General features: G+C 36.4%; 3 protein-coding genes across 5 annotated transcripts; all 3 read right to left on the bottom strand.

The window, feature by feature from the left end:
* Positions 1-745: 745 nt before the first annotated feature.
* LOC117982598 (lysosomal proton-coupled steroid conjugate and bile acid symporter SLC46A3-like) lies at positions 746-6,445 on the bottom strand. Its single transcript, XM_034968960.2, has 7 exons — positions 5,356-6,445; positions 5,074-5,230; positions 4,390-4,491; positions 3,926-4,063; positions 2,525-2,608; positions 1,350-1,506; positions 746-923 (listed from the first exon to the last, which is right to left on the bottom strand). Exons 1-7 carry the CDS (start codon positions 6,133-6,135, stop codon positions 812-814), a joined length of 1,530 nt encoding a protein of 509 aa, XP_034824851.1. The 5' UTR covers positions 6,136-6,445; the 3' UTR covers positions 746-811.
* A 130-nt stretch (positions 6,446-6,575) lies between these two features.
* LOC117982597 (proton-coupled folate transporter-like) lies at positions 6,576-10,625 on the bottom strand. Its single transcript, XM_034968959.2, has 7 exons — positions 9,827-10,625; positions 9,523-9,679; positions 8,468-8,569; positions 7,949-8,086; positions 7,510-7,593; positions 6,866-7,022; positions 6,576-6,739 (listed from the first exon to the last, which is right to left on the bottom strand). Exons 1-7 carry the CDS (start codon positions 10,619-10,621, stop codon positions 6,622-6,624), a joined length of 1,551 nt encoding a protein of 516 aa, XP_034824850.2. The 5' UTR covers positions 10,622-10,625; the 3' UTR covers positions 6,576-6,621.
* A 1,391-nt stretch (positions 10,626-12,016) lies between these two features.
* Positions 12,017-23,940, bottom strand: LOC117982121 (lysosomal proton-coupled steroid conjugate and bile acid symporter SLC46A3-like). 3 transcript variants are annotated; one of them, XM_069498770.1, is made up of 7 exons: positions 23,090-23,939; positions 22,263-22,419; positions 16,174-16,275; positions 15,266-15,403; positions 14,574-14,657; positions 13,203-13,359; positions 12,017-12,190 (listed from the first exon to the last, which is right to left on the bottom strand). In XM_069498770.1, the coding sequence occupies exons 1-7, from the start codon at positions 23,861-23,863 to the stop codon at positions 12,031-12,033; spliced, it is 1,572 nt and encodes a 523-aa protein (XP_069354871.1). In that variant the 5' UTR covers positions 23,864-23,939; the 3' UTR covers positions 12,017-12,030. The 3 variants fall into 3 exon arrangements, with proteins under 3 accessions (XP_069354871.1, XP_034824307.1, XP_069354872.1); XM_034968416.2 differs by lacking the exons at positions 22,263-22,419; positions 23,090-23,939 and adding exons at positions 20,537-20,693; positions 20,793-21,681; XM_069498771.1 differs by lacking the exon at positions 14,574-14,657 and having other exon boundaries at positions 23,090-23,940.
* Positions 23,941-24,702: the final 762 nt, after the last annotated feature.

Genomic DNA, 24,702 nt, shown 5'->3' with positions numbered 1-24,702 from the left:
ATAACAATACTTACGTGCATAATCTTCTGTGAATGTTTTTTAAACTATTTTACGGCTCCGGCTTCTAGCTCTTTTAAAATAAAAAGCAGCCACAGACGAGTTACGAGTAACGAAAACGAGCAAAATCAAAAGCACAGATAAAAAATAATAACACTTTGACATTAACCGAGGACTAGTCTTTCCCCGCCTTATCACCGGGGATAATTATATCCAACCCTGTGCCCATGCTCGGAGAGTGGAAATAACTATCGGAGGGGATAAAATTTTTATCCTTTCCTCGGGGAGAAAATTTCCCGGCCCATGCTAGGCCTGCAGAGCCACCAATGTCCAAACTTCATAGTCTCTGATCGTTCTTCCCTGTGTTGGGAACGCCACACAGAGGAACTTTCAGCTTTCATAAAATAACGAAGGTCTGAGGTAATAACTGATGATAGTATGTTGTATTGAATCAAGCGTTATAGTAGCCGGCAGGAAATATTGTACATTTAGAAAGAGATTTCGGCTTCGTAGAGCGTTGTCTCTGTCACTCATACCCATGTGACGTTTTGTCCCTTGGACAACGTTAGGGACAACGCTCTACGAAACCGCTATCTCCGTTTAAAGGTCGATGTATAATATTTCCTGCCGGCTACTGTACCTTAGAAAAGTCAGTCCAACTAAGTTATTATTTTATTATTCAGATTTTCGTTCATTCATTATTTTTACATTGTAGTGAAATGAATCACAGGGGAAAAATAAATTTAAGTAACGTAAAGTAAAATATATAATGATAATAATTGTTCCATAACAATAAAATTGTGTAATTGTGCTTTCATTCGGGTTCATTTTTAGATTTAAATTCTTGATCAGAGTCTCTTTCTTTATCGCTTATAATTTCAATCTTGTTTTTGACTGCGTCCTTTTTGTCTTGTCTGTAGAACCAACTGTAATGAAAAACAAATTCAATTCTTCAGAAGTTCGTAAGTCATTAATAACTAGATGATGCCCGCGACTTAGTACGCTTGGATTTAGGTTTTTAAAAATCCCTTGGGAACTTGTTGATTTTCCGGGATAAAAAGTAGCCTACGTCACTCTCCAGGTCTTAAACTATACCCATACAAAAAATCAGGGCGATCCGTCGCTCCGTTGCGACGTGATTGAAGGACAAAGTAACAAACATACACACATTCGCATATATCGAACACAGGGTTATCGCGGGGGCTGTGCGGGTGTGCGGGGTGTTCCCACCCCGTTTGCCATGTCAACTTATCGCGTACTTTAGTTCCACTTCACTTCATCCATATTATTATGTGTCGGCGCTCAGTGCAAGTTAGTTCTAAGTAATAGAAATCGTCGCCCAAAAAACTTACCTGTAAACGATAACAGGTGGCACCGTCAGCACAATGCTACAGTAAAAAAGAATGCCAGAATCGATTTTTAGAGACACCATGTATATCCACGAATACACGGGCCCAAACACCATGCACGTTAACATCTCTGTTAAATTGAACACCGAAATCATTTTCCCTGAAATAAATTAATATAAATACTATGGTTACGTGAGATTGTTTTGCAGCCATTTTTAGGGTTCCGTAGCTAAATGGCAAGAAACGGAACCCTTATAGATTCGTCATGTCTGTCTGTCCGTCTGTCTGTCCGTCCGTATGTCACAGCCTTTTTTCCGAAACTATAATAACGATACTGTTGAAACTTGGTAAGGAAATGTATTCTGTGAACCGCATTAAGATTCTCACACAAAAGTAGGAAAAAAAACAATATATTTTGGTGGTCGGGATACGTAAAACTGAAACTCAATATTTTTTTTTGCATCAAACCCATACGTGTGGGGTTATCTATGAATAGGGCTTCAAATATGATATTGAGGTTTCTAATATAATTTTTTTCTTAACTGAATAGTGTGCGCGAGAGACACTTCCAAAGTGGTAAAATGTTTGTCCCCCCCCCCCCCTGTAACTTCTAAAATAAGAGAATGATAAAACTAAAAAAAATATATGATGTACCTACCATGCAAACTTCCACCGAAAATTGGTAAGAACGATATCTAGTAAGTAGTTTTTGATTTATCGTGCAAAATGTCGACAAAATACCATTGTAGTACGGAACCCTCGGTGCGCGAGTCTGATTCGCACTTGGCCGGTTTTTGTCCATCTTGATATTTGGACATTATACCGCGATTAATAGCCTCATCTGGTGACCGAAGGGCTGGCTCATTTTTTGGATCAGCTTGGCTGTCTAGCGCAGAAATGCAGCCAGTATTCTTGGCACCATTCCACGCAGGCGTAATAATTTTTATAGTAATTAACTAATTAGATAGGGCTAACTTTAAGTTTTATTATAATTACTTAAGTTATTGCAAACAATTTAGGTCTATTCTCTCCTGAAAGGAATATAAGTCTATAACACGGAAAGCCGTGTTGGACTTATATTCCCGCACAAGATTTAAGTCCGACTTTGGCCGAGGAGAGTACAAAAAAATTTAAAGGTTGGTGGTTATAATAAGAAAAATTAAATAATAAATTGTTACCCAATTCATCACTGGAAACAAGCTTAGACGACATTGATCTTAAAGAGGTAAAGGAAATCCCGTTGAACATTTCTATAACTGCAGCTGAAATAAAAAAAACTGTTTTAGAATGTACAGGTGAAGACCTTTCATATGATACCCCACTTGACATAGTCATCTTATTTTGAAAATTGAAGATATTAATTATTAGTTCATGACCACAATTTCATTTTTTTGTGTGATGTAACCACAAATTCACGGTTTTCAGATTTTTTCCCGAATGTCAGCTATAAGACCTACCTACCTGCCAAATTTCATGGTTCTAGGTCAACGGGAAGTACCCTATAGGTTTCTTGACAGACCGACAGACAGACAGATCCTATAGGATCCGTATAGGAGGGTTCCGTTTTTCCTTTTGAGGTACGGAACCCTAAAAAAGTTGAAGTACTGGTGTTTCTGGAAGTAAGTATAAGTACGCGACGGCATAATATTAAAATATACCAAGCGTTAGAAACCCAATTCGGCTATAATAATATTACCTTCACTTACACATTCTAATTGGTGTTTCAGAATAATATGGCTCTACAAGTACAAACAAGAAGAGCGGAAGCAATGGGAGCCCTAAAGCCTGTACCCCTAAAGCCCTAAACTGTAGCCCTAAAGTGCCCTCCATGAACTTAAATCACTAACTAAATGAGAAGTTGTTGAAGGAACAGGAATACAGTGAACTTTGCCAACATTGGGGCCAATGCTAATTTCCCGATCCACGCGTTGGGCGAAAAGTGTTGGGGCCAACGTTGGTGCCAGCGTTGAGACCAGTGTCAGGGCCAGCGTTGTTGCCATCAATGGAACCAACATTGGGGCGAGTATAGTGGCCAACGTCAGGACCAGCGTTGGGGTCAGCGATGGGGCCAGCGTTGGAGCCAATGCTAATTTCCCGATCCATACGTTGGGCGAACAGTGTTGGGGCCAGTGATGGTGCCATCGTTGGGGCCAACGAGGGCCAATGTTGGGGCCAACGTCAGGGGAAACGTAGGGACCAGCGTCGGGATCAGCGTTGGGGCCAACGTGGAGCTGAACTCCTCTTCTTCTGGATGTCCTGGCCTTATCACTTTTTGATCAAACCATAGTTGCTGCGTGACAAGCTGATCAAGCAACCTTGGGGCCAATGCTGATTTCCCGATCCACATGTTTTGGGCGAACAGTTATGGGGCCAGCGTTAGGGCCAACGTGTGGCTCTAAACACCTATCTTGTTTGTTACTTTTTAGTTTATTTAATTTATACCTAGTCAAGTTACAATTTTCATTTTTTTCTATTTTTCCGTACTCGTGTTACAGTTTTTATTAACTTTTTTAAATAAAATATTTGAATCATGCCTAATACAGTAGATTTCATAAATAAATAGTTACGCCATTTCTTACCAGTGTACATATCCGAGGGATTTCTAGAAAGACCTGTTGCTAGAGCACCCATGATTTTGCTAGCACTTGATATGAGACCAAGTACTGGATCTCCCCATTGCCATTTCCGACTAAATAAACTGATTGCGACTACGGTGCCTGGAAAAAATGAAGACGTTTGCTATAATTTGTTGTGCAATCACATATTTTAGTAAAGTATAGTACGATTCAAACGTAAATGCGCCCCTGAAGTTTGCGCACGACGTTGCGCAGAACACACATTTTGGGTGTCCGAGGTAGCGGGGAGGGTAACAGCGCACGTCTCGCAACTTCACGCAGACGCATTTAAGTTTAAATCGTACTGTATCTACTTGGTCTTTTCTGTCGTATTGAAATTCCGTGTTAAATTAATCTTATGTGGGTATCTAAAAATATTATTTGCTTGTATGCGTGTGTTATAGTGGGTGTGTGTTTGTATCTCTTACCGATCGCGTGTATGGCAATGTTGAAAGTATTATAAATGCTGAATTTGACAGCATCCCAGTTGAAGCGGAACCGAGTGAATAGGTACCGTATCATGGCCTCTCCTGAAAAGTAGTAGGAGAAGAAGAAGAATTACTTTATAGCACCCAATAAACAGAAGCTGACAAAAATGAGAGTTGAGAATATTTCCGTTATTGGCTCTTGCAATTCTTTATGATAAGCGATAGATTCTCAAACACAGCACTAGCAAGTACTTGCAAATATTGACTTAATTTGTTTGATAGTTTGTTATCTTTTATCATTTATATTTAAGCAATTTTAAATACTGTGTGTTTGGTTCCATTTATTTACATTATATTATTTACACCGTACCTACCTAAGCATAATATCATTCAGCGGGCGATGAAGCTATACTTGGAGTTTACATTATCAAATCAGAAATGATTAGATCCCTAGAAGAATCAGAGTAACCGATATAACGTAATGGGCTGCGAATTGGCAAAGCGGTAAAGGCAATGGGCAGGGCACATATTTAGTTTGAAGAACTGATAGACATTGAGACTTGGGGTTCCAGAACCAACCAGGGTGCGGGAACTTTGCATCTATAAACTGGTCAAAGCAAATTGACATTAATTAATCACAACATGGTTATTTTCTAATACGAGCTTTTATAGTTACGTACTTACCGTTCAATGGTCCATATATAAAAACAACAGAAATCAAGACAAGAATAGATTTTGTTCTTCGCTGATTAGGTCCTGATTTGAATGCAACAATCATAGTATCTTTGACATGATTAATATCAAAAAATGACTTTAGAAATCCACCAAAGCCAACTTTATCCTAAAATAATAATTGATTTCTATTTTAATTCAAGCTGAAAGTGATTGAGTAGCTATAAAATTAATTCTTCAATAACAATTAATCAGAAAACTTATTGATTATTTTGTAAAGCAGTCGTTACCTACCTTTTCTTTGGTATCTAATGCTTTTTCAGGATGTTTAATGCAAAGCATTCCTAAACCAATACAAAAGCAAAACAAGAGACTACATGTTGTAAAAACTCCATAATATCCAGTATATTTTAACAATATACCACTAAAGGACGTCCCGATAGGCCCTCCGGCAGTTACACAAAGACTTGTAAGACCCACTCTAAACGTTCTTGTTTCTTCACTAGATATTTCACTAATGTAACTAAAACCTCCCATGGAAAACGTGGTCCATCCACCGGTTATTGCTGGAAAAAATGCTTCAAAGAACATAGCCACTTGTACTGGTAGCTCCTTGAAATAGTATACGTTAAGTATGCAACTCAAACACAAGAGTAATTCTCCGACTATTGGCAGTAGAATACATATTTTTCTATTCCCAGTTCTGTCACTCCACGCTCCTATAAACAGAATAAACAAACTTGGAATTGCGGTTAAAATTAAATTCTTCCACGCTTCCATTGACGCAACAAGCTCCTGTATAGCCAGTTCTTCCTGCTGGTACATCGCTCCTTCTTTTGCAATCAGAGCATCGCACACTTTGTCACCATATTTTAAGTTGACTCTACAAGCTTTATCGAGATTCAAATTTTGTGTGGCTAATTTTCCTAAGGTACCAGTGACAACATACATCACAAAAACAGGTTCTATTGTTATGTTATCTTTGATATATAATATTTTCTCTTTTAATGTTTTTTTTGTTGTATCTTTTGTGTTTTGTTGTTTTTTTAAAGGTTCTTCATCTGTTGTTGCCATATTTCACGTTGGTTTGTATCTGATGTTAAAATGTCTATGTGGTGCCACTAGGCCTTATCAAATTGTTATTACAAAATTGTTATCAAAGTTTAATGATATTTTTGCTATCAGTCTGTAAACAGTGTTACAGTTGATATTAAACTTTTATATGACAAACACCAAAGTTTTATGGACCAAATTGTAAGCAAGGCATTATAAATGTTGGGATTATTAATCTGATCGTCTAGAGATTTCACTAAACTTTAGGTAGTCCCTGCTGTAACCACGCTGTGATTGATGGGTAACCTATCGACTGATGCGATCACTGCTGATTGTATGTTGTATTGAAGCAGGCGTTACCTTGCAAAACGCAGTCCAACTACTATATTTTTATTATTTAGGTTTTCCTTTATTTTTTTAATTATAGTGAAAGGATTCATATGGAAAAAATAAATTTAACAAACGTAAGTAAAAAATATAATCCTTAATAATAAAACAGTCCAGCTTTTATTCGTCAATGAATTCGTTTTTGGATTTAAATTCTTGAACAAAGTCTTTTTCTTTATCGCTTACAATTTCAGTCTTGTTTTTGACTGCGTCCTTTTTGTCCTGCCTGTAGAACCAGCTGTGATAACAAACACAAACTTTTCATAAGTTCTTCTAAATAATATATTGAAAAAATTAAATCTAAGATCAAGTGTACGTAAGTTATTTCTAAGAGATTGTCGGAAACAAAACTACAAAAACTTACATGTAAAAGATAACAGGTGGCACCGTCAACACAGCGCTACAGTAAAAAACAATCCCGGAATTGATTTTTAGAGACACCATGTATATCCACGAATACAAGGGACCGGACACCATGGACGTTAATATTTCAGTTAAATTGAAAACCGAAATCATTTTCCCTGGAAATAAAAAAATGCGATCATCAGTTGAGGTTATTTTAGAGCAATTTTCATCAATGTCGATCTTGGTCCTAAAATGTAACTGAATTTAGTATTTTTCAAATACGCAATGTATAGCGTGAAAAAATCGGGTCACTGCCCCGCCCACGACGTGAAATTGACTTTGAGTGACCTACCTACGTGACGTACGTTGTCCTCTAGCGTCCGTCAGATGTATTATTTGCCAGAGTTCTGGATACACGCTGTATGAATTATGTCTCTAGTTTTGAGCTATAGAGCTTTGACTTTTCTCAGACTTAAGTTTTAGTTCAAGCGAGAAAGATTTATGCCAGCGATATAATGCTGTCTTGTTTCAATATTGTCCTAGCTAAGTCTGAGCAAAGTGGACTTATATTGCCGTGCAAGCTTAAGGTCCGAACAAAGAGAGAGTACAAAAAGTGTAAGGGTTGGTGGTTATCATAAAGAAAATAAAAATATAAAATGTTACCCAATTCATCACTGGACACGAGCTTAGAAGACATTGACCTTAACGACGTAAACGAAATCCCGTTCAACATTTCTATAACTGCAACTGAAATAATAAAAAAACGGTCAAGTGCGATTCGGAATTGAATACGAAGGATACCATTGTCCAAGAAACAACACTTATTAGGGTTCCGTACCCGAAGGGTGCTAGCGGTACCAGTCGGGCTTACACCAACTATAGACGTGAGTATAGCCGGAACCATCTACTTAATTTTATAACTCGGATATAATTTTATAAAAGGGAATCGGGGAAGGAACGTCTCGCACACCCGCACACCTCCTGCGCTAACTCGGTGCGGGCGAGCGTGGGTGACGTGCCGGTGTGCGGGGCGTCCCCCGCCTCATACCCCGGTTGCCATCTCAACCTGTCGCGGATTATAGTTGATTTTGCCGTTTCTTACCAGTGTACATGTCCGAGGGATTTCTGGAAAGACCTAATGCTATAGCACCCATGATTTTGCTGGCACTGGATATGAGACCAAGTACTGGATCTCCCCATTGCCATTTCCGACTAAATAAACTGATTGCGATCACGGCACCTGAAAGAAATGTAGGTATGCTTTAATTTGTACTAGATTCAGATATTTTAGTAAAATACAGCAGTATTTTAGTAGGTGGTATGTACCTACTTGGGCTCTTCTAGAATAATGAAATTAAATGTAAGTATAATTAATTTTATGTATGAATATATTTATTTAATAATAGGTTCTTACATATGAAAGTCAGTCTAAGACCGTGAAGAAATAGTAATACTTATTTATGTTTCTAAAAAACATAAAAGGTACGTGTGTGTATGTCTGTGGTTGTGTGGGTGTGTGTATGGCTGTGGTTGTGTAGCTGTGTGTCTCTCTCTCCCCCCCCCTCTGTGTGTTTGTGTGTGTGTGCATATGGGTAAGTGTGAGTGCTCGTGTGTCTCTTACCGAACGCGTGCATGGCAATGTTGAAAGTATTATAAATGCTGAATTTGAGAGCATCCCAGTTGAAGCGGAACCGTGTGAATAGGTACCGCACCGTGGCCTCTCCTGAAAAGTAGTAGGAGAAGAAGAACTTATAGCAACCTAATGTACAGAATACGACAGGAATAAAAATTGAAAATATTTCCACTAGAGCCTGGCCAACGAAAGAAGCGACTGGAAAAGCGCGGCAAATCCAAAGAATATCAGTATGGCAGCTCCAAATTTAGTATAATGCACCTGTAATCACCTATTTTGATACTTTAGAATACCTTGCTTTTATATCTGTTCTATCAAATTAGGTAATTCCAATACGGCGATTGTCTAAAACGTGCATCAATCATTATTACAATCTCAATTGTTCTGATTGGCTGAATTTGTGCGATTCTTCTTGCAACAACGCATTGTAGCCAATAGTGAGCGAGCGTTAACCAATCAGAGATGATTGCGATCGTGACATTGTAGCTGTCATTCTCCAGCAATCGCGCAGCAGGTATTTATACCTACTAATTTTGGGGCTGTAATACTGATATTTCTTGAATTTGCCGCGCTTTTCCAATCAAAGAAGACTTTTGTTGGCCAGACTATAAGTATTGCCTCTTTGGATAGCAAGCTTTTATAACAAGCGACAGATTCCGAGACACAGCACTAGCATGTGGGTGCAAGTGACGTAATTTGTTAGATAAATAATTTCATTTATTTTATCTTTTATCATTTATATATTCAAAGCCATTTTAAATACAGTATGTTTGTTTTCATTTGTTTACATTATGTTATTTACGCCGTCAGTATAACATCATTCAGCGGGCGATTGAGCTAGCTATGCTTGGAGTTTCTCTACATTATAAAATCAGAAATGAGGAGATCCGTAGAAGAAATAATTTTCGCAACCAACACCCAATAGATGCGAAACTTGCGAAGCTGAAGCGGCAATGGGCGGGGCACCTGAACACAATATAGTTCGAAGAACCGATAGACGATACTTTGTATCTATGTTATATCTTTTATAGTTACGTACTTACCATTCCACGGCCCAAATACAAAAACAATGGAAATCAAGATGAGAATGGATTTGGTTCTACGCTGGTTAGGTCCTGATTTGAATGCAACAAGCATTGTATTTTTGACATGATTAATATCAAAAAATGATTTCAGAAATCCACCAATGCCAACTTTATCCTAAAATAATAATTGATTTCTATTTTAATTCAAGCTGACAGTGAATACGGTTAGTAATTCATTTACTTAAAATAAGTGAGTAGCTATAAAATTATTTCTTCAATATCAGAAAACTAATTGATTATTTTGCAAAGCAGTCGCACCTACCTTTTCTTTGGTATCTGATGCTTTTTCAGGATGTTTAATGCAAAGCATTCCTAAACCAATACTAGAGCAAAACAAGATACTACATGTTGTAAAAACTCCATAATATCCAGTATATTTTAACAATATACCACTAACAGCCGTTCCGATAGGCCCTCCGGCAGTTAAACAAAGATTTGTGAGACCCACTCTAAACGTCCTTGTTTCTTCACTAGATATTTCACTAATATAACTAAAACCTCCCATGAAAATCGTGGTCCATCCACCGGTTATTGCTGGAAAAAATGCTTCAAAGAACATAGCCACTTGTACTGGTAGCTCCTTGAAATAGTATACGTTGAGTATGCTACTCAAACACGACATTAATTCTCCGACTATTGGCAGTAGAATACAGATTTTTCTATTCCCAGTTCTGTCACTCCATGCTCCTATAAACAGGATCAACAAACTTGGAATTGCGGTTAAAATTAAATTCTTCCACGCTTCCATTGACGCAACAAGCTCCTGTATAGCCAGTTCTTCTTGCTGGTACATCGCTCCTTCTTTTGCAATCAGAGCATCGCACACTTTGTCACTATATTTTAAATTAACTCTACATGCTTTATCGAGGTTCAAATTTTGAGTGGCTAATTTTCCTAAGAAAATAGTCATAACATACATGATGAAAATGGGTTCTATTGTTATGTTATCCTTGATATATAATATTTTCTCTTTAAATGGTTTTTTTGTTGTATCTTTTGGGTTTTGTTGTTTTAAAGGTTCTTCTTCTCTTGTTGCCATAGTCGCGTTGATTTGCATCAGATTCTGATGTTGAAATGTCTATGAGACAAATCCATTACAATGTTCTTGCCTTATCAAAGCAGGAATTATTTCTTTTACAATATTATTATCAAAGTTTAAATATGTACCATTCTACTGTCGTCCGTCTATCTCTGTTAATGTAATTTTATGTTTTCTCTTAGTAAAACTCTTATATTTTGACTAGCTTATCCCGCGACTTCGTCCGCGTGGACTACACAAATTTCGAACCCCTATTTTACCCCCTTAAGGGTTGAATTTTCAAAAATCCTTTCTTAGCGGATGTCTAAGTCATAATAGCTATCTGCATGCCAAATTTCAGCCCGATCCGTCCAGTAGTTTGAGATGTGCGTTGATAGGTCAGTCAGTCAATCACCTTTTCCTTTTATATATTAATACGAACTATAATTTACTTAAATATAAAAAATGAAATATAGCAGGACAGTGATACTGTATAGTACGCGACAGGTTGAAATGGCAATCGGGGATTGAACGCTCCGCACATCCGCACTGCCTCCGCGCTGGCGCATGTGAACGCGGGTGTGCGGAGCGTCCCCCACCTCATACCCCGATGGCCATCTGGACCTGTCGCGGACTTAAACATCGTATCGTTTTAAACGGAAAAATCTTTTTGTATTCGAAAATTCCGAATACAATGACAAATTCTGATCTTTCCGGCGACACAATAGTTTGCTCCGAGAACGAGGACAGGCACAAACTCTCAAGTTTAGTGACACCTCCGCCTCTGTTTTGTACGAAGTTAGTCTATTGACATTTGACAATATAAGATTATATAATCCAAACTAGCTGACCCGCCTCGGCTTCGCTTGAGTGAAATTAAGAAAATCGAGGTAGAGGTTGAATTTCCAAAAATTCTGAAAATTATTTATTTCTTCATTTGTGACCGAAATCCCAAACACCGATTTTCATGCAAATAACGGATTTTCATGAAAACTTTCATCCCCTTCTTCTTCTTGCGAGCGTGCGTTACCTTTTTAACCCCATTGGTAGTAGAATTTTCAAAAATAGTAAAATAAACAAGGAATGTTTACTACGGAACCCTAAAAAAGAAAAGAAATTAGACTTATGATTTACGTTGACTTAAGATTTTTTACACCATCATTATCTCCTAATCCAAACTTCATAGTCGCTAATTATTGTTCCTCCTTTTACGGAATATATTGAAAATGTCTATGTCATGTCGTAAATCGAGTAAGTTTTAACTTATTTTACTGAATGAGAAATTGGGAAACTCGTCCCTGTTTCCAAATCGAGAAAGAATAATAAAAGGCCATGGACTTGCAACTAACCATGTTTACTGGGTCAAATACTACATTTACCTAGTGCTAAATATAACGAAAAGGTGCAGACTAAAAGAAACTTAAAAATAATAATTAAGTAAAATAACTTTATTCAACAAAATACAGTCCGTCGTTCAAATCAATACTGTTAATTAAACAATCCCCTTTAGGTTTAGATTCTTCATTTTTAGGTTCTTCTTTTCCTTCTATTCCGATTTTTTTTGTATTTTTTTCTGTAATTTCCTTTCTGTTTTGGATAAAGAACCATCTGAAAATACCCAAATAAAGAAAAAAAGAGAAAAAACGTTTATTTTTTAAAGAACTTGACCATTAAAGCTATAAAATGAAAATATTAAAAATCCCGACATCCAAAAACACTACAAAGTAAAAAATAACTTTTGTTTCTACACGTGTATGTATGTTGAAAGGCCTCAAGCAGATGAAGCGCCGGCATAAACTACGTGTGTGGCAAAACCCGAATAAAAGGTCCCAACTTAGCATGATGCTGGACACCTTGCACATTCACAAAAGCATACAGCGCTGATTTTCAGCCGGAACCCCGATTCAGTTGACGCCACGGAACCTACGCTATCTATAACATCTATAGTTTACCTAAATATAAACGTGCACTTTTACAAATAATATACTTTTACGAATAATATGGACTCAATAAGAAAAAGAATGGTTTAAAAAAAAAAGAATATTAGCCATGTTAAATGACTAATATTCCCCTTTCCTCTCCAACTAAGCGTAAAGCTTGTGCTAGGAGTAGGTACGACAATAGTGCAACGGGCGGGGTTTGAACCGTCGACCTTTCGGTTTTCAGTCCACTCCTTTACCAGTTGAGCTATTGAGGCTCTAAAAACAGAACGTAAGAATATACAGACGGCTTCCCTTACGCATTTTAATATTATCATAGATTGTGGGCAAATTAAAGTTCTTATATTACTGTTTTTATAATACCTACTAAGAATTTTAAACGTCATAAAATAACCTTGAATTTCTAGAGCTTCTCAAGATATTTAAAATCGGTCAAGTGTGAGTCGAACTCGAACATGAAGGGTCCCGCACCATCGTACCCGAATAACTATGGTGGCTGTTTTGAAATTTTTATTATTTGTTGTTATATCAGCAATTGAAATACACATTCTGTTAAAATTTCAACTCTCTTCCTATTGTGGTTCACGAGAATACAGCCCGCTGACAGACAGACGGACGGACTCGACCCGTTGGCACCCTTCGGGTACGGAACCCTAATTAGAAAACAAAAAATAACTTACACAAATATAAGAATCGGTGGTACAGTAATTACAGTGCTACAGTAATAAATAATCCCAGAATCAATTTTTAGCGAAACCATGTAAATCCACGAATAGACAGGTCCAAATACCATGGATGTTAACACCTCTGTTAAATTGAACACTGAAGACATTTTCCCTGAAAATAAAATTAAGAACAATTATCAACCAATCGCCGCCGCCGGCTCAATACACGGGTCTCCACTCTCCTCTTAGAATGAGAAGGGCTTAGGCCTCATATAATAGTACAGTACAGCTCTGGCCCAGTGCGTATTGGCGGACTTCACACACGCTTGAGAACACAGAGCTTGAGATTATTATGGAGAGTTCTCAGGCATGCAGGTTGCCTCAAGATGTTTTCTTTCACCGTTAAAGCATAAGATAAAAAAAACCTAAAAATGTAAAACCCAGATAGTGTTAGCAATAGCAGTATTCAAAAAATGTTTATTTCAGTTTATAAAATTACTAGCTGATGCCCGCGACTTCGTCCGCGTGAAATTAAGTTTTTCAAAAATCCCGTAGGAAATCTTTAACTTTTCGGGATAAAAAGTAGCCTATGTCACTCTCCAGGTCTTTATCTATACTCATGCAAAAAATCACGTCAATCCGTTGCACCGTTGCGACGTGATTGAAGGACAAACCAACAAACAAACACTTTCGCATTTATAATAAGGGTACCTACTGATGTAATGAATTTTATAATTCATTTTAAATATTTCATTTTTAATCTGTTCTACAAATATCCAAAACGCATGATACCGTAGCCGACTCTTAATTCCGACTGTGATGTCACATGGATGTTGATTGAAGTTGTAATGTATTTCACAAAGAAAATGATTTGGTTTATCGATCCATGTGACGTCATTACAGCTCATGAATCTAACAGATGGCGCAAGCGTTTTCGCGGCGAAATATGAAATGCAAAATTTTGCATTTTTATGGCACTCGAACGAATAAATCTTTTGGTAGTTTATCATCACTTTAGGATCAAATTAACACACTTTTATAAAAGGGTAAAATATCCTATTGCTTAAAACGCACTAACTCCGAAAAGTTAGACGTGCATGCCTGGGATCAAACCCCTGACCTGCCAACAAAAGGGCGACGTCTTAACCACTAGCCACAAGGCTATCACCGCTCACACAGCTATAAAAAATATTTGTTGTACTAGCGTCAAAAGAATTTCACCCCGATGAAGATGACCGGACAGTGGATGCATAGTACCTAATAGGGTCTCGTTGGCACCCTTAGGTACGGAACCAAAAAATAAATAAAAAAATTAAAAATATTTTATTCTATAAAAGATAAAATTATATAATTTGCTTGTTAAAAACAGAAATATTGGTACAATACCTAGTTCATCGCTAGAAACAAGTTTAGATGATATGGACCTCAAGGCAGTGAACGAAGTTGCGTTGAACATTTCTAACGCAACGGCTGAAAAAAATAACACAATCTTTGAAGACTCGCCTTAAAGATAAAATTTTTGTTGCTCGATTGTGGGTACAGAAATATGGTCTAAGATCCGGTATTAGAATATTATATATATAATAACCTAATACGGTTGGATTATATACAGAGTGTAACCAGAAGGCAAAATCGAAGACAAGTGATAGTACTGATGATTAAACTTAATTAAACTGATGAACAAAATTAATTTAAGATGATGGTATGGTATGATACCACAAAAAAAAACGCGAAAAAAATGTAAAAAAATCTCATAATTTTGTATAAGTTTACGATATATTGCAAATAAAACATCTGACTGACTCTAGAGGTCAACGAACGTTGCGTAAGTAGGCCACTCGGAGTCAATTCCGCGTCGTTGACGGGACATTGACCCAAGTTTTGCAGGCTATACATTGCGGGTTTGAAAAATACTAAATCACTAAAAGTTGGGGGCGTCATTTACTTGGTACAGAGATAGCTTACATCTTACTTTCTATCCCGGAAAATCAAAGAGTTCCCACGGCATCTTTCAAAAGTTAAATTCACACTGACGGACGCACAGCCACGGACACCATCTGTATCAAATAATTTCTTACCAATATACATCTCTAAGGAATTCCTAGAAAGACCTGTTGCTAAGCCGCCCACGATTTTGCTGCAGCTCGAGATGAGACCCAGTGTTGCATCTCCCCATTTCCATCTCCGACTAAATATACTGATTGAGATCAATGCACCTGAAAACGTACGTACTAATAATTATTATTTTTTAACTAAAATCCAATTACTTAATAGGTAGGAATATACCTACTCTTGAATCTAATAGTATCTGTTCAGAACATAAATAACGGGAGCTTTATTTATATTTTTTATGATTGTGTTTCATATAATATGAAATACTCGTTGTATGAAATCATAAAACACGTATCAACCTTTTTCATTATCTTTAAACGCAACCTAAATCCAAACTAATATTGTTAATGCGAAAGTGTGTCTGTCTGTTTGTCTGCTAGCTTTTCACGGCGCAACAGTTTAACCGATTTTCATGAAATTTGGTACAGAGTTAAGTTATATCCCGGAGAAGGACAAGGGCTACTTTTATCCCGGGAGTTCTCACGGGATTTTTAAAAACCCAAATCCACGCAGACGACTTCTTGCGTCATCAAATCAAATCAAATCAAATGGTTTATTCAAAATAGGCAGTAAATTACATTTTTTGAAAGTCAGTTGCATTTGTAAGATGATATAGTGGTGATAATTTTTACGTGAACTTAAAAACTAAAGCAACGAGGGCAAGGAGGGTTTCAAACGCGCCCAGGTCTAAGAAGAGCCCACAACAAACTAAACACTTAAATCTAGTAGTTACCCTTCGTTTGCTTTGTTGTAGATGAGAAAAAAGTCTAGTTCATGCTAGATATTGTAGTTTAGTGCGGACAAATAGAGAGGAAAACAAACTTTTCCATACAAACGTTACAATATATTCAAGTACAAATAAAACTGCACTTACCGAGCGCGTGTATGCAGATGTAGAAAGTATTATAAAAGCTGTATTTGAGAGCATCCCAGTTGAAGCGGAAGCGAGTGAACAGATACCGCACCGCGAACTCGCCTGCAAAGTTTAAGTTTTATATTTAACATAACTAACTCTTACACTTTGCATATTCAAACATAACTTAACATACTCGTAACTTAAATACAAATAAAAATAATTAAATGAAATTGATAAAGCAATTCAAGTCTCTCTTTTTTAAAAAAAAAAAAAAGAATATTAGCCATATTAAATGACTAATATTCCCCTTTCCTCTCCAATTAAGCGTCAGGCTTGTGCTAGGAGTAGGTACGACAATCCTGCCGTCCTAAAGCTAAAGTGTCGTTAACTACCACAACCAAGTTTCGAGATATGATCAAAAAAGCGCGAATTTATGAAGAAATGATGCCATTTGATAACTAATAACCGTATACAAAACTTGAAACTATGAAAATGTAGAGCAAATAGAGCACTTTTGAATAGCTGTATTTTTAAGTTTCTAAAATAAATAATAATTAAAGCAGGACAGTTTTGGCTTTTTAGTCTAGCATTTTTTCTAACAACGTCTTGTATTTACATAACTTAAATGTCGTTAGATTACCCTTTAAGACGTTTAAGGCTTGGATTGCATTTACTTTTTTCATCGTTTTACGAAACTAAAAAAAAAATTATAATTACTAAAGTAAAATGACTCTAAAAGACTTTAACGACATTGTAGGTTAGGTTATGATCCTTAAAACTATCAATAACATAACACTTAAAATGCGGCTTTTGTAATTTAAACACATTTTAGTCTAGTAGAATAGAAATGGTTTTTATACAGTAGCGTTTTTTGGGGAGAATTGCTAAACTAAAATGTGGTTTATTGCAAATGATCGAACCGTAGCGACGTTTTAGGTTAGCATTGTTTATAAAAATTTGAGGTTTTCCAATGAAAGTAACGGTAACTACAACAATTGAAAGAGGAACAGTCCGAAAGTAGTCTCTTATTTTGTTAAAACTTATAGTATTAGTGCTAGAAATCTGTAATTTGGCATGGGTATAAATATTATTCACGCCGACAAAGTGGTGAAATAAAATTGTGATAAATATTATTTTTAGGGTGGCTCTCCTACATGTAAAGTGGGGGTGAATTTTTTTTTCTCGTCTACCCCATAGTGTGAGATATCGTTGAATAGGTCTTTTAAAAATACTGTGGGTGTGGGAACATCATTTTTCAATTTCTAGATCCGTTGTAAAATATGATGTTTTAATTAAAGTGCTAATTTTTATTTCAGTCAAGTATATGAGTCAAGTGTCTACCCCCTTTATCAGCCATATGGTTGAATAAAGGAACGTGAAAAAATTCACAGCAGTAGTATATAATATAATCAATTTTAAAGGAAACTATCATGGCTAAGTAGGGTTCACAGGTTAAGGAGTTGTATCTGTTTTCCGAGGTTAATTATTGTACGTAGATATTACGAGTAGCATATTAATGTATATTATAGTTTTATTGTATCTATTGTATTTGTGATTGATCGTAATCCTAATAATATTTTTTCCAACTTCCCCTGTGAAGCTGGATTTTATGACTCTCTCTTCAGTTACCATCGTCCTTTGTGGGCCCGTTTGTAGAAGTGAACCGTGAAAAACCATGGATTTCAAAATATCCTCAGTATTCATAAATAAAATAAAAGCACTATCTTAGGTCAGCTGTAATAATTGTGACATTACAAAATCCATAAAATCATACAATTTTCCTTTTTTCTTCATAGCAAGTCCTCTTAGTCCGTTATGTCCTCTTGTTTTCTTCCCACTACGCTATCATACAGTGAGAGGTTTGAACTCATTGGTTATTTTGCCTATTGGTGCAAACGTTTCATTGAATGCCACAAAGCGTTTACAGAAAGCTCTCGCAGGCGCACTAGTCAAAGTTAGAAGCTTTTGAAATGTGGGTATACAGAAGAATGTTGAGAATCTCTTGGGTACAGTGTATCAAAAATGCAACTGTACTACAGAGGCTAAGTGAAGATGTTGAAATCCTGAAGACCATAAAAGTGCGGAAGTTGGAGTATTTCAGCCACATTATGAGAAATAGCAAATACGACTGCCTTCAGCTCATTATTCAGGGGAAAACAGCCGACAGTCTTACCACCAGGCCGTAGAAGAACATCGTGGCTAAATAAGAATAAGAATTTACGCCAATGGTACGGGAAGAGTACCCGATCTCTTTTCCGAGCAGCAGTGTCCAAGGTGCAGATAGCCCTAATGATTGCAAACCTCCGATAGGAGACGGCATTGCAAGAAGAAGAAAGTCACAACCTCGCGAGATGCGGGAATAGTTAGAGACATTAAAGTTATGTATTGCGGGATAGAGTTATTTTAGGATAGGAAACAATATTTTTTTGCAAAATATCACTAAACTGTAACGCGTTTATGTGTCATTAAAGACATTTTAGTCTAGCATTTTCGTTAAAAGACATTTAAGTTATGGATTAGTGCACCATAATTTTGGAGAAAAACTTAATTTAAAAATAAGTATAGTGACTTTAAAGACATTTAAGTTAAGGAATTTAAGAAAAAAACCAGCTTTGAGACATTTTAGACTGGCAAATGTCAGTTAAATGCGTTTAAGTGTTGTTATCATATGAACAGGTAGTTATTTAACGACGTTCTTCATATTGCTATTTCAAAAACTACAGCAGCTAGGAAAATACCGGTTAGATTGGTCGATAGAAAAAAAAAATCTAAGTAAGATAGCGTTAAAAAGTCAAATTTGGCCAAATGTTGGTTAACGACGTTTTAGCTTGAGGACGGCAGAATAGTGCAACGGGCGGGGTTTGAACCGTCGACCTTTCGGTATTCAGTCCACTCCTATACCGGTTGAGCTATTGAGGCTCTAAACAGCTAGCTCTCTGAGTCACGGTTCTTTTTTTGTAATGTCCCTGCTAGTAGCATAGAATATATTTTAATACTTAGTACTTTCTATGTAGAGAAGGATCACTCACAATAAATACTAATAAACGCCTCTATCGCGTAAACTTCTATCTCTTGTCTCTTTCTCTTATGATTTAAGCGAGTGCCGTAGGACACGCTGCCCATATTATATCAAGCTAGGCGCACTCATCAATGGACTCAAGAGGTGTCGCGAGCCGACGGCAGCACCCGATCCCCTTCGATCTCAAAAGAGAGAGAGAGAGAGAGAGAGAGAGAGAGAGAGGGAGAGCGGGGGGGGGGGGGAAGTATAAAAGATAACAGTATACACGATAAAAAAGAGGCGTCTATATATAAAGGAAAACTGACTGACTGACTTACCTAGCTCAAACTATTGGACAGATCGAGCTGAGATTACTTGGAATAATATTTAGCACCAATGTAGATTTGTTGTACTTGTTCTACTTTTATCTTACTAAATTAAGTTTTTAGCAATTTTCAGGTCTAGCTTGGGCATAACTTGCTATAAATCCCATATACAGGGTGTAACCAGAACGCTAGCAAAAACTTAGCGTTATTGTTATACTACCTAAACACAATCCAATACCAATAACCATTTGCCTTATTTTGTAGTTTTTATGATTTAGTATTTTTCAAACCCGCAATGTATAGCGGGCAAAACTTGGGTTTTACTACGACGCGACATTGACTCCGAGTGGTCTAATTACGCAACGTTCGTTGACCTCTAGCGCCATGCAGATGTTTTATTTGCATATATCGTAAAGTTTTACAAAATTATAGGATTTTTAAATATTTTTTTGTCGTTTTCTTTTTGTGGTATCACATCAGTAATCATCAGTACTATCAGCTTGCCAGCGTTCTGCTTACATCCTGTATCTACCTATCGTACTATATGACAGTTATTTTGTAGATTGAAGCTACGTACCTAGATTAAAGTTTCTTGAAATTATGTTCTTAATATTCACACTAGCAATATTTTATGTACAACTTAAGAGCTCTCTTCTGAGCCTCGATAGCTCAACGGTTAAAGGAGCGGACTGAAAACCGGAAGGTCGCCGGTTCAAATCCCACCCGTTGTACTATTGTCGTACCTACTCCTAGCACAAGCTTTACGCTTAATTGAAGGGGAAAGGGGAATATTATTCAGCAATTAACTTGGCTAATATTCTTTTAAAAAAAGCAAAAAATAAAAATTTGGAAAAAAATTAAATGCTATTGCTTTAAAAGTTTTCTCAATACTTGCATACCAGACTTAACTGGAGTTTGATATGTAGATTAACAGTTTAAAATTTTTTTTTTGTTTTAAACTGTTTTGTTGAAACCCACATTTGTTTACCCTGCTGGTAGTTACAGTAGCATCATTATCTGTGAGTTGCACAAATATTGTAATGTTTTGTTTACTTACCAGATAGCGGTATATGCACGAGAATAACACACGTCAAAACTAAAATAGACTTTTTTCTGCGTTGTTTAGGTCCTGATTTGAATGCTACAGTAAGAGTATCTTTGATATGTTTCATATCAAAAAACGACTTCAGAAATCCACAAATATCGATTTTGTCCTAAAATCATATTAATTTTGTAAAATTGAAATAGGTACATTGCAATTTTTACAAATGTTATTTTCAAAACTACTTTTAAAAAACAATAGTAATAGCTACCTTATTTTTATCAGTTCTTGGTTGTTCTGGATCTTTGATGTAAAACAAACAATGCAAAATACTACAGCAAAATAAAAATGAACTTATCGCGAATACTCCATAATACCCAGTTTTATTCAACAATATACCACTAAGGGCTGTTCCAATTGGTTTACCGGCCGTCAAGCATAGATTTCCTATGCCCACTCTAAATGTTCTGGTTTCTTCACTAGATATTTCACTAATATAGCTGAAAGCTCCCATATAAATTGAAGTCCAACTGCCAGTTATTGCTGGAAAAAATGCCTCTAGAAACATAGTAGCTTGTACTGGTATTTCGTAGAAATAGTACACGTTGAGAATGTTACTTAAACACATCAATAATTCTCCGACTATGGGCAGTAGGATACATATCTTTCTACGTCCAGTTCTATCGCTCCATGCTCCTATAAAGAGGATAAGTAGGCTCGGTATCGCAGTTAAAATAAAATTCTTCCATGCTTCCATTGGAGCTATAAGCTCCTGTATAGCCAGTTCTTCTTGCTGGTACATCAATCCTTCTTTTGCAATCAGAGCATCGCACACTTTGTCACCATATCCTAAGTTAACTCGACAGGCTTTATCGAGATTCAAATTTTGAGTTGCCAATCTCGCCAGGACCCCTGGCACGACATAAGTTATTAAAACAGGTTCGATTGTTATATTACTTTTAATATATGCTATTTTCTCCCTAAGCGTTTTCTTTTTTGGTTCTTCTTTTAGTTTGTTCAAAGGTTCTTCCTCTTTTGTTGCCATTGCGTGCGTAAAATTGTATCAGGTGTTGACATGTCTGTGACTTTTGTCTATTGGGGTAGGTACCACAAGTTTTGCTTATCATATTAAGTATACTTTAGCTTTAACAACTATCATTGTGTGACGTTATCTGAAGACAAATATATTTTATACATATTTGTATTGCGTATGATTGCATTTGTTTGTCAATAATTGTGTTATTATGACGTAATTAGAAATTATTCCACTAATAATATTATTCCCTCTAACGTCGACTAAACACGTGAGTAAAGCCGGGACAGATATTATTTAGAATGGAAATCACTCACGGTAGTTTAAACGTTAAAATAATATTATTGTTCTATTTTTCATATTTTTGTCAATTGTAGTCAAGAAAACATGACTCTCCTACCTATTGTGTCACTATAAATGAATAGTAGCAGTTAACGTCTTACTTATTAGTACCTAATTCCTATTCTTTTCATAATAACTCGCACGCTACTCATAAAAGTTTATGCCCAAGCTTCAACCAAGCCAACCACCGCAATAAAAATTAAAAATACCTACATAAAATATAATATTACGTGTTTAGTAAGAGTTTGTAAAATCCACATTATCTACCTGTACCTAATAACTTACTTTCAAAGAAGGAGGAGATTGATAATTCGGTGCGTATTTTTCTCTCTTCATATTATACCTATTTTTTTGCTGTTTACTTACCATTGGCAGGTCCATATATGAAAGCAATCGATGTTAGTACCAAGATCGATTTTATCCTGCGTCGATTGGGTCCTGGTTTGATCGCTACAGTTAATGTGTCTTTCACATTTTTAAAGTCAAAAAATGACTTCAGAAATCTACAAAAACCAGTTTCATCCTAAAATATAAATAAATAAAGACATAAATATAATAATTTAAAAAAAATCCCAAAGGTTTTTATAAAGATTCCACTGGGAAATCTTAAATTTCTTTTTTAGTGAAAGTCTAGGTACGTTAGAGTACATGCATAATTTCCTTTTTTCTAGAGCCAGTGATTTGACTTGTGGTTGGATTATGTCAGTCAATTATTCCAGAATTAGACAGCTGATACTAGTTATAGACATAGTTCAGCTAAGAGCAGGTTCTGAAGTCGAAATAATATCTAAGATTTCCTGATTATACTCATAGGCAACTAAGGGTTCTGGACTTCATATATTTTAAAATTATGAATTACTCCATTTAACCACCCTTAAAACCCTAGCTTGTTGATACCCTAGGGTGTATTATCGGAAACACCTGTCTGTATATCTAATCCAGTTTAAAAAATAATATTATAAGTACAAAAAGTTAATAGGTTGGATAACCGGACAGACGCCTGTCCGGTTATCTAACCTCGTATACACGGTATACGAGTATACGAGTACCGAGTAATAACGTATATATTGCGAGTATATACGTTTCCGAGTATACACCCTAGGGGTGGCTGTTTTAGGGTGGATAAAAGGAACAAGCAGAAATTATGGTTTTTAGTTCATTGTCAAAGTAGAACTACTGCGGTTATTGCCTACCTTCTCTTTATCAGTTATAGTCCGTTTTGGATTTTGAATGTAAAAATAACCGTGACAGATACTAATGGAAAATAGGACCGAGCTTATCGTAAACACTCCGTAATACCCAATATGTTTCAACAATATCCCGCTAAGGACTGTTCCGAGTGGCGCACCACCCGTTAGACAAAGAGTCGCTATACCAACTCTAAAAGTCCTCGTTTCTTCACTAGAAATTTCACTAATGTAACTAAAAACTCCCATATACGTTGTGATCCATCCACCAGTTATCGCTGGTAAAAATGCTTCTAAGAACATGGTCACTTCCACTGGTAATTCGTAGAAAAAGAAAGCATTAAGTATGTTACTCAAACACATCAAAAGATCTCCGAATATTGGCAGTAAGATACATAATTTCCTATTACCAGTTCTATCACTCCATGCTCCTATGAATAGAATTAACAAACTCGGTAAAGCAGTTAAAATGAAGTTTTTCCACGCTTCCATAGAAGCGATAAGTTCTTGTACTAGCAATTCTTCTTTCTGATACTTTGTTCCTTCTTTTGCAATGAGAGCATCACATATAGTGTCTCCATATTTTAGGTTAACTCTACACGCTTTATCGAGATTTAAATTTTGAGTTGCCAATCTTGCTAGAACTCCTGGTACAACGTAGGTTATCAAGACGGGTTCTATTGTTATATTCTCTTTGATGTATGCTATTTTTTCTAGAAGTGTTTTCTTTCTTGGTTTATCTTTTTGTTCTTTCAAAGGTTCTTCTTCTTTTATTGGCATGATGCGCGTGATTTTGTGTCAGATGAAGAAATATCTATGTCGTTAGAATGTATTAGAACTAAGACTGCATCGTTGCGTTTACTTAATTTAATCTTCTAATCAAAAGTGCATTGTGGCCTTTACTCAGTTTAATTATAAATAACTTTATCAAATGTTAAATATTATTTAACCACCTACATATTCTTGATAACATTATGCGCTAACATAGGTATTGTAAAACCATCGCTCATCAGAATCCACTATCATAATATTGACAATCTTCGTATATAGAGCAATAAAGGTAAGTCTGGACGTCTGAATTAAAGCAGTAATAGCTTCGCAGTTAAGACATCGGTTTCCTACTCGGGGGGCCGGGCGGGGGTTTGATTCCAGGCACGCACCTCTAACTTTCCGGGATTATGTACGTATTTATGGATCCGTACCTCAAAAGGAAAAAAGGAACCCTTATAGGATCACTTCGTTGTCTGTCTGCCTGCCTGCCTCTCTATCTTTCCGTCTGTCTGTCCGACTCTCTGTCTGTATGTCTGTCTGTTAGTCTGTCGGTCTGTCCGTCGTGTCTATTAAAAGAATAAAAGGGAAAAGTGTTCTCAAAGGTGTGTGAAGACTTCCAATCCGCACTTGGCCAGCATGTCCTAAGCCTCTCACATGTGCTCAGTAGTGGGCCAGTGATGAGTGAAATATGATGATGATAAATTGAGAATTTGAATCACATTCATTCAGACAATATTTGAAAATTGTTGAATTATAAAGAAGATATTTTTCGATATAAAATTCTGTATAAATTTTCTGTCAGGCAGATATTTGCAGTAGAAACTTCCTTAGCTTCCCAACACCCACCG

This window comes from Maniola hyperantus, chromosome 5 (genome assembly GCF_902806685.2).
Source record: "Maniola hyperantus chromosome 5, iAphHyp1.2, whole genome shotgun sequence".
Classification (NCBI taxonomy): domain Eukaryota; kingdom Metazoa; phylum Arthropoda; class Insecta; order Lepidoptera; family Nymphalidae; genus Maniola; species Maniola hyperantus.
This window is presented reverse-complemented; position numbering and strand designations above follow the sequence as displayed.

Bases quoted from the DNA above. Each gene is read 5' to 3' on its own strand.
- LOC117982598 (XM_034968960.2), bottom strand. From the start codon at position 6,135: ATGGCAACAACAGATGAAGAACCTTTAAAAAAACAACAAAACACAAAA. The intron at 5,231-5,355 runs GTAGGTAACGAC...TTATTATTTTAG, and splicing joins CATTAGATACCAAAGAAAAG to GATAAAGTTGGCTTTGGTGG. The intron at 1,507-2,524 runs GTAACAATTTAT...AATTTATTTCAG, and splicing joins TGTTTCCAGTGATGAATTGG to GGAAAATGATTTCGGTGTTC.
- LOC117982597 (XM_034968959.2), bottom strand. From the start codon at position 10,621: ATGCAAATCAACGCGACTATGGCAACAAGAGAAGAAGAACCTTTAAAA. The intron at 9,680-9,826 runs GTAGGTGCGACT...TTATTATTTTAG, and splicing joins CATCAGATACCAAAGAAAAG to GATAAAGTTGGCATTGGTGG. The intron at 7,023-7,509 runs GTAACATTTTAT...TTTTATTTCCAG, and splicing joins CGTGTCCAGTGATGAATTGG to GGAAAATGATTTCGGTTTTC.
- LOC117982121 (XM_069498770.1), bottom strand. From the start codon at position 23,863: ATGCCAATAAAAGAAGAAGAACCTTTGAAAGAACAAAAAGATAAACCA. The intron at 22,420-23,089 runs GTAGGCAATAAC...TTTATATTTTAG, and splicing joins CTATAACTGATAAAGAGAAG to GATGAAACTGGTTTTTGTAG. The intron at 16,276-22,262 runs GTAAGTAAACAG...TAAACTTTGCAG, and splicing joins CATATATGGACCTGCCAATG to GCGAGTTCGCGGTGCGGTAT.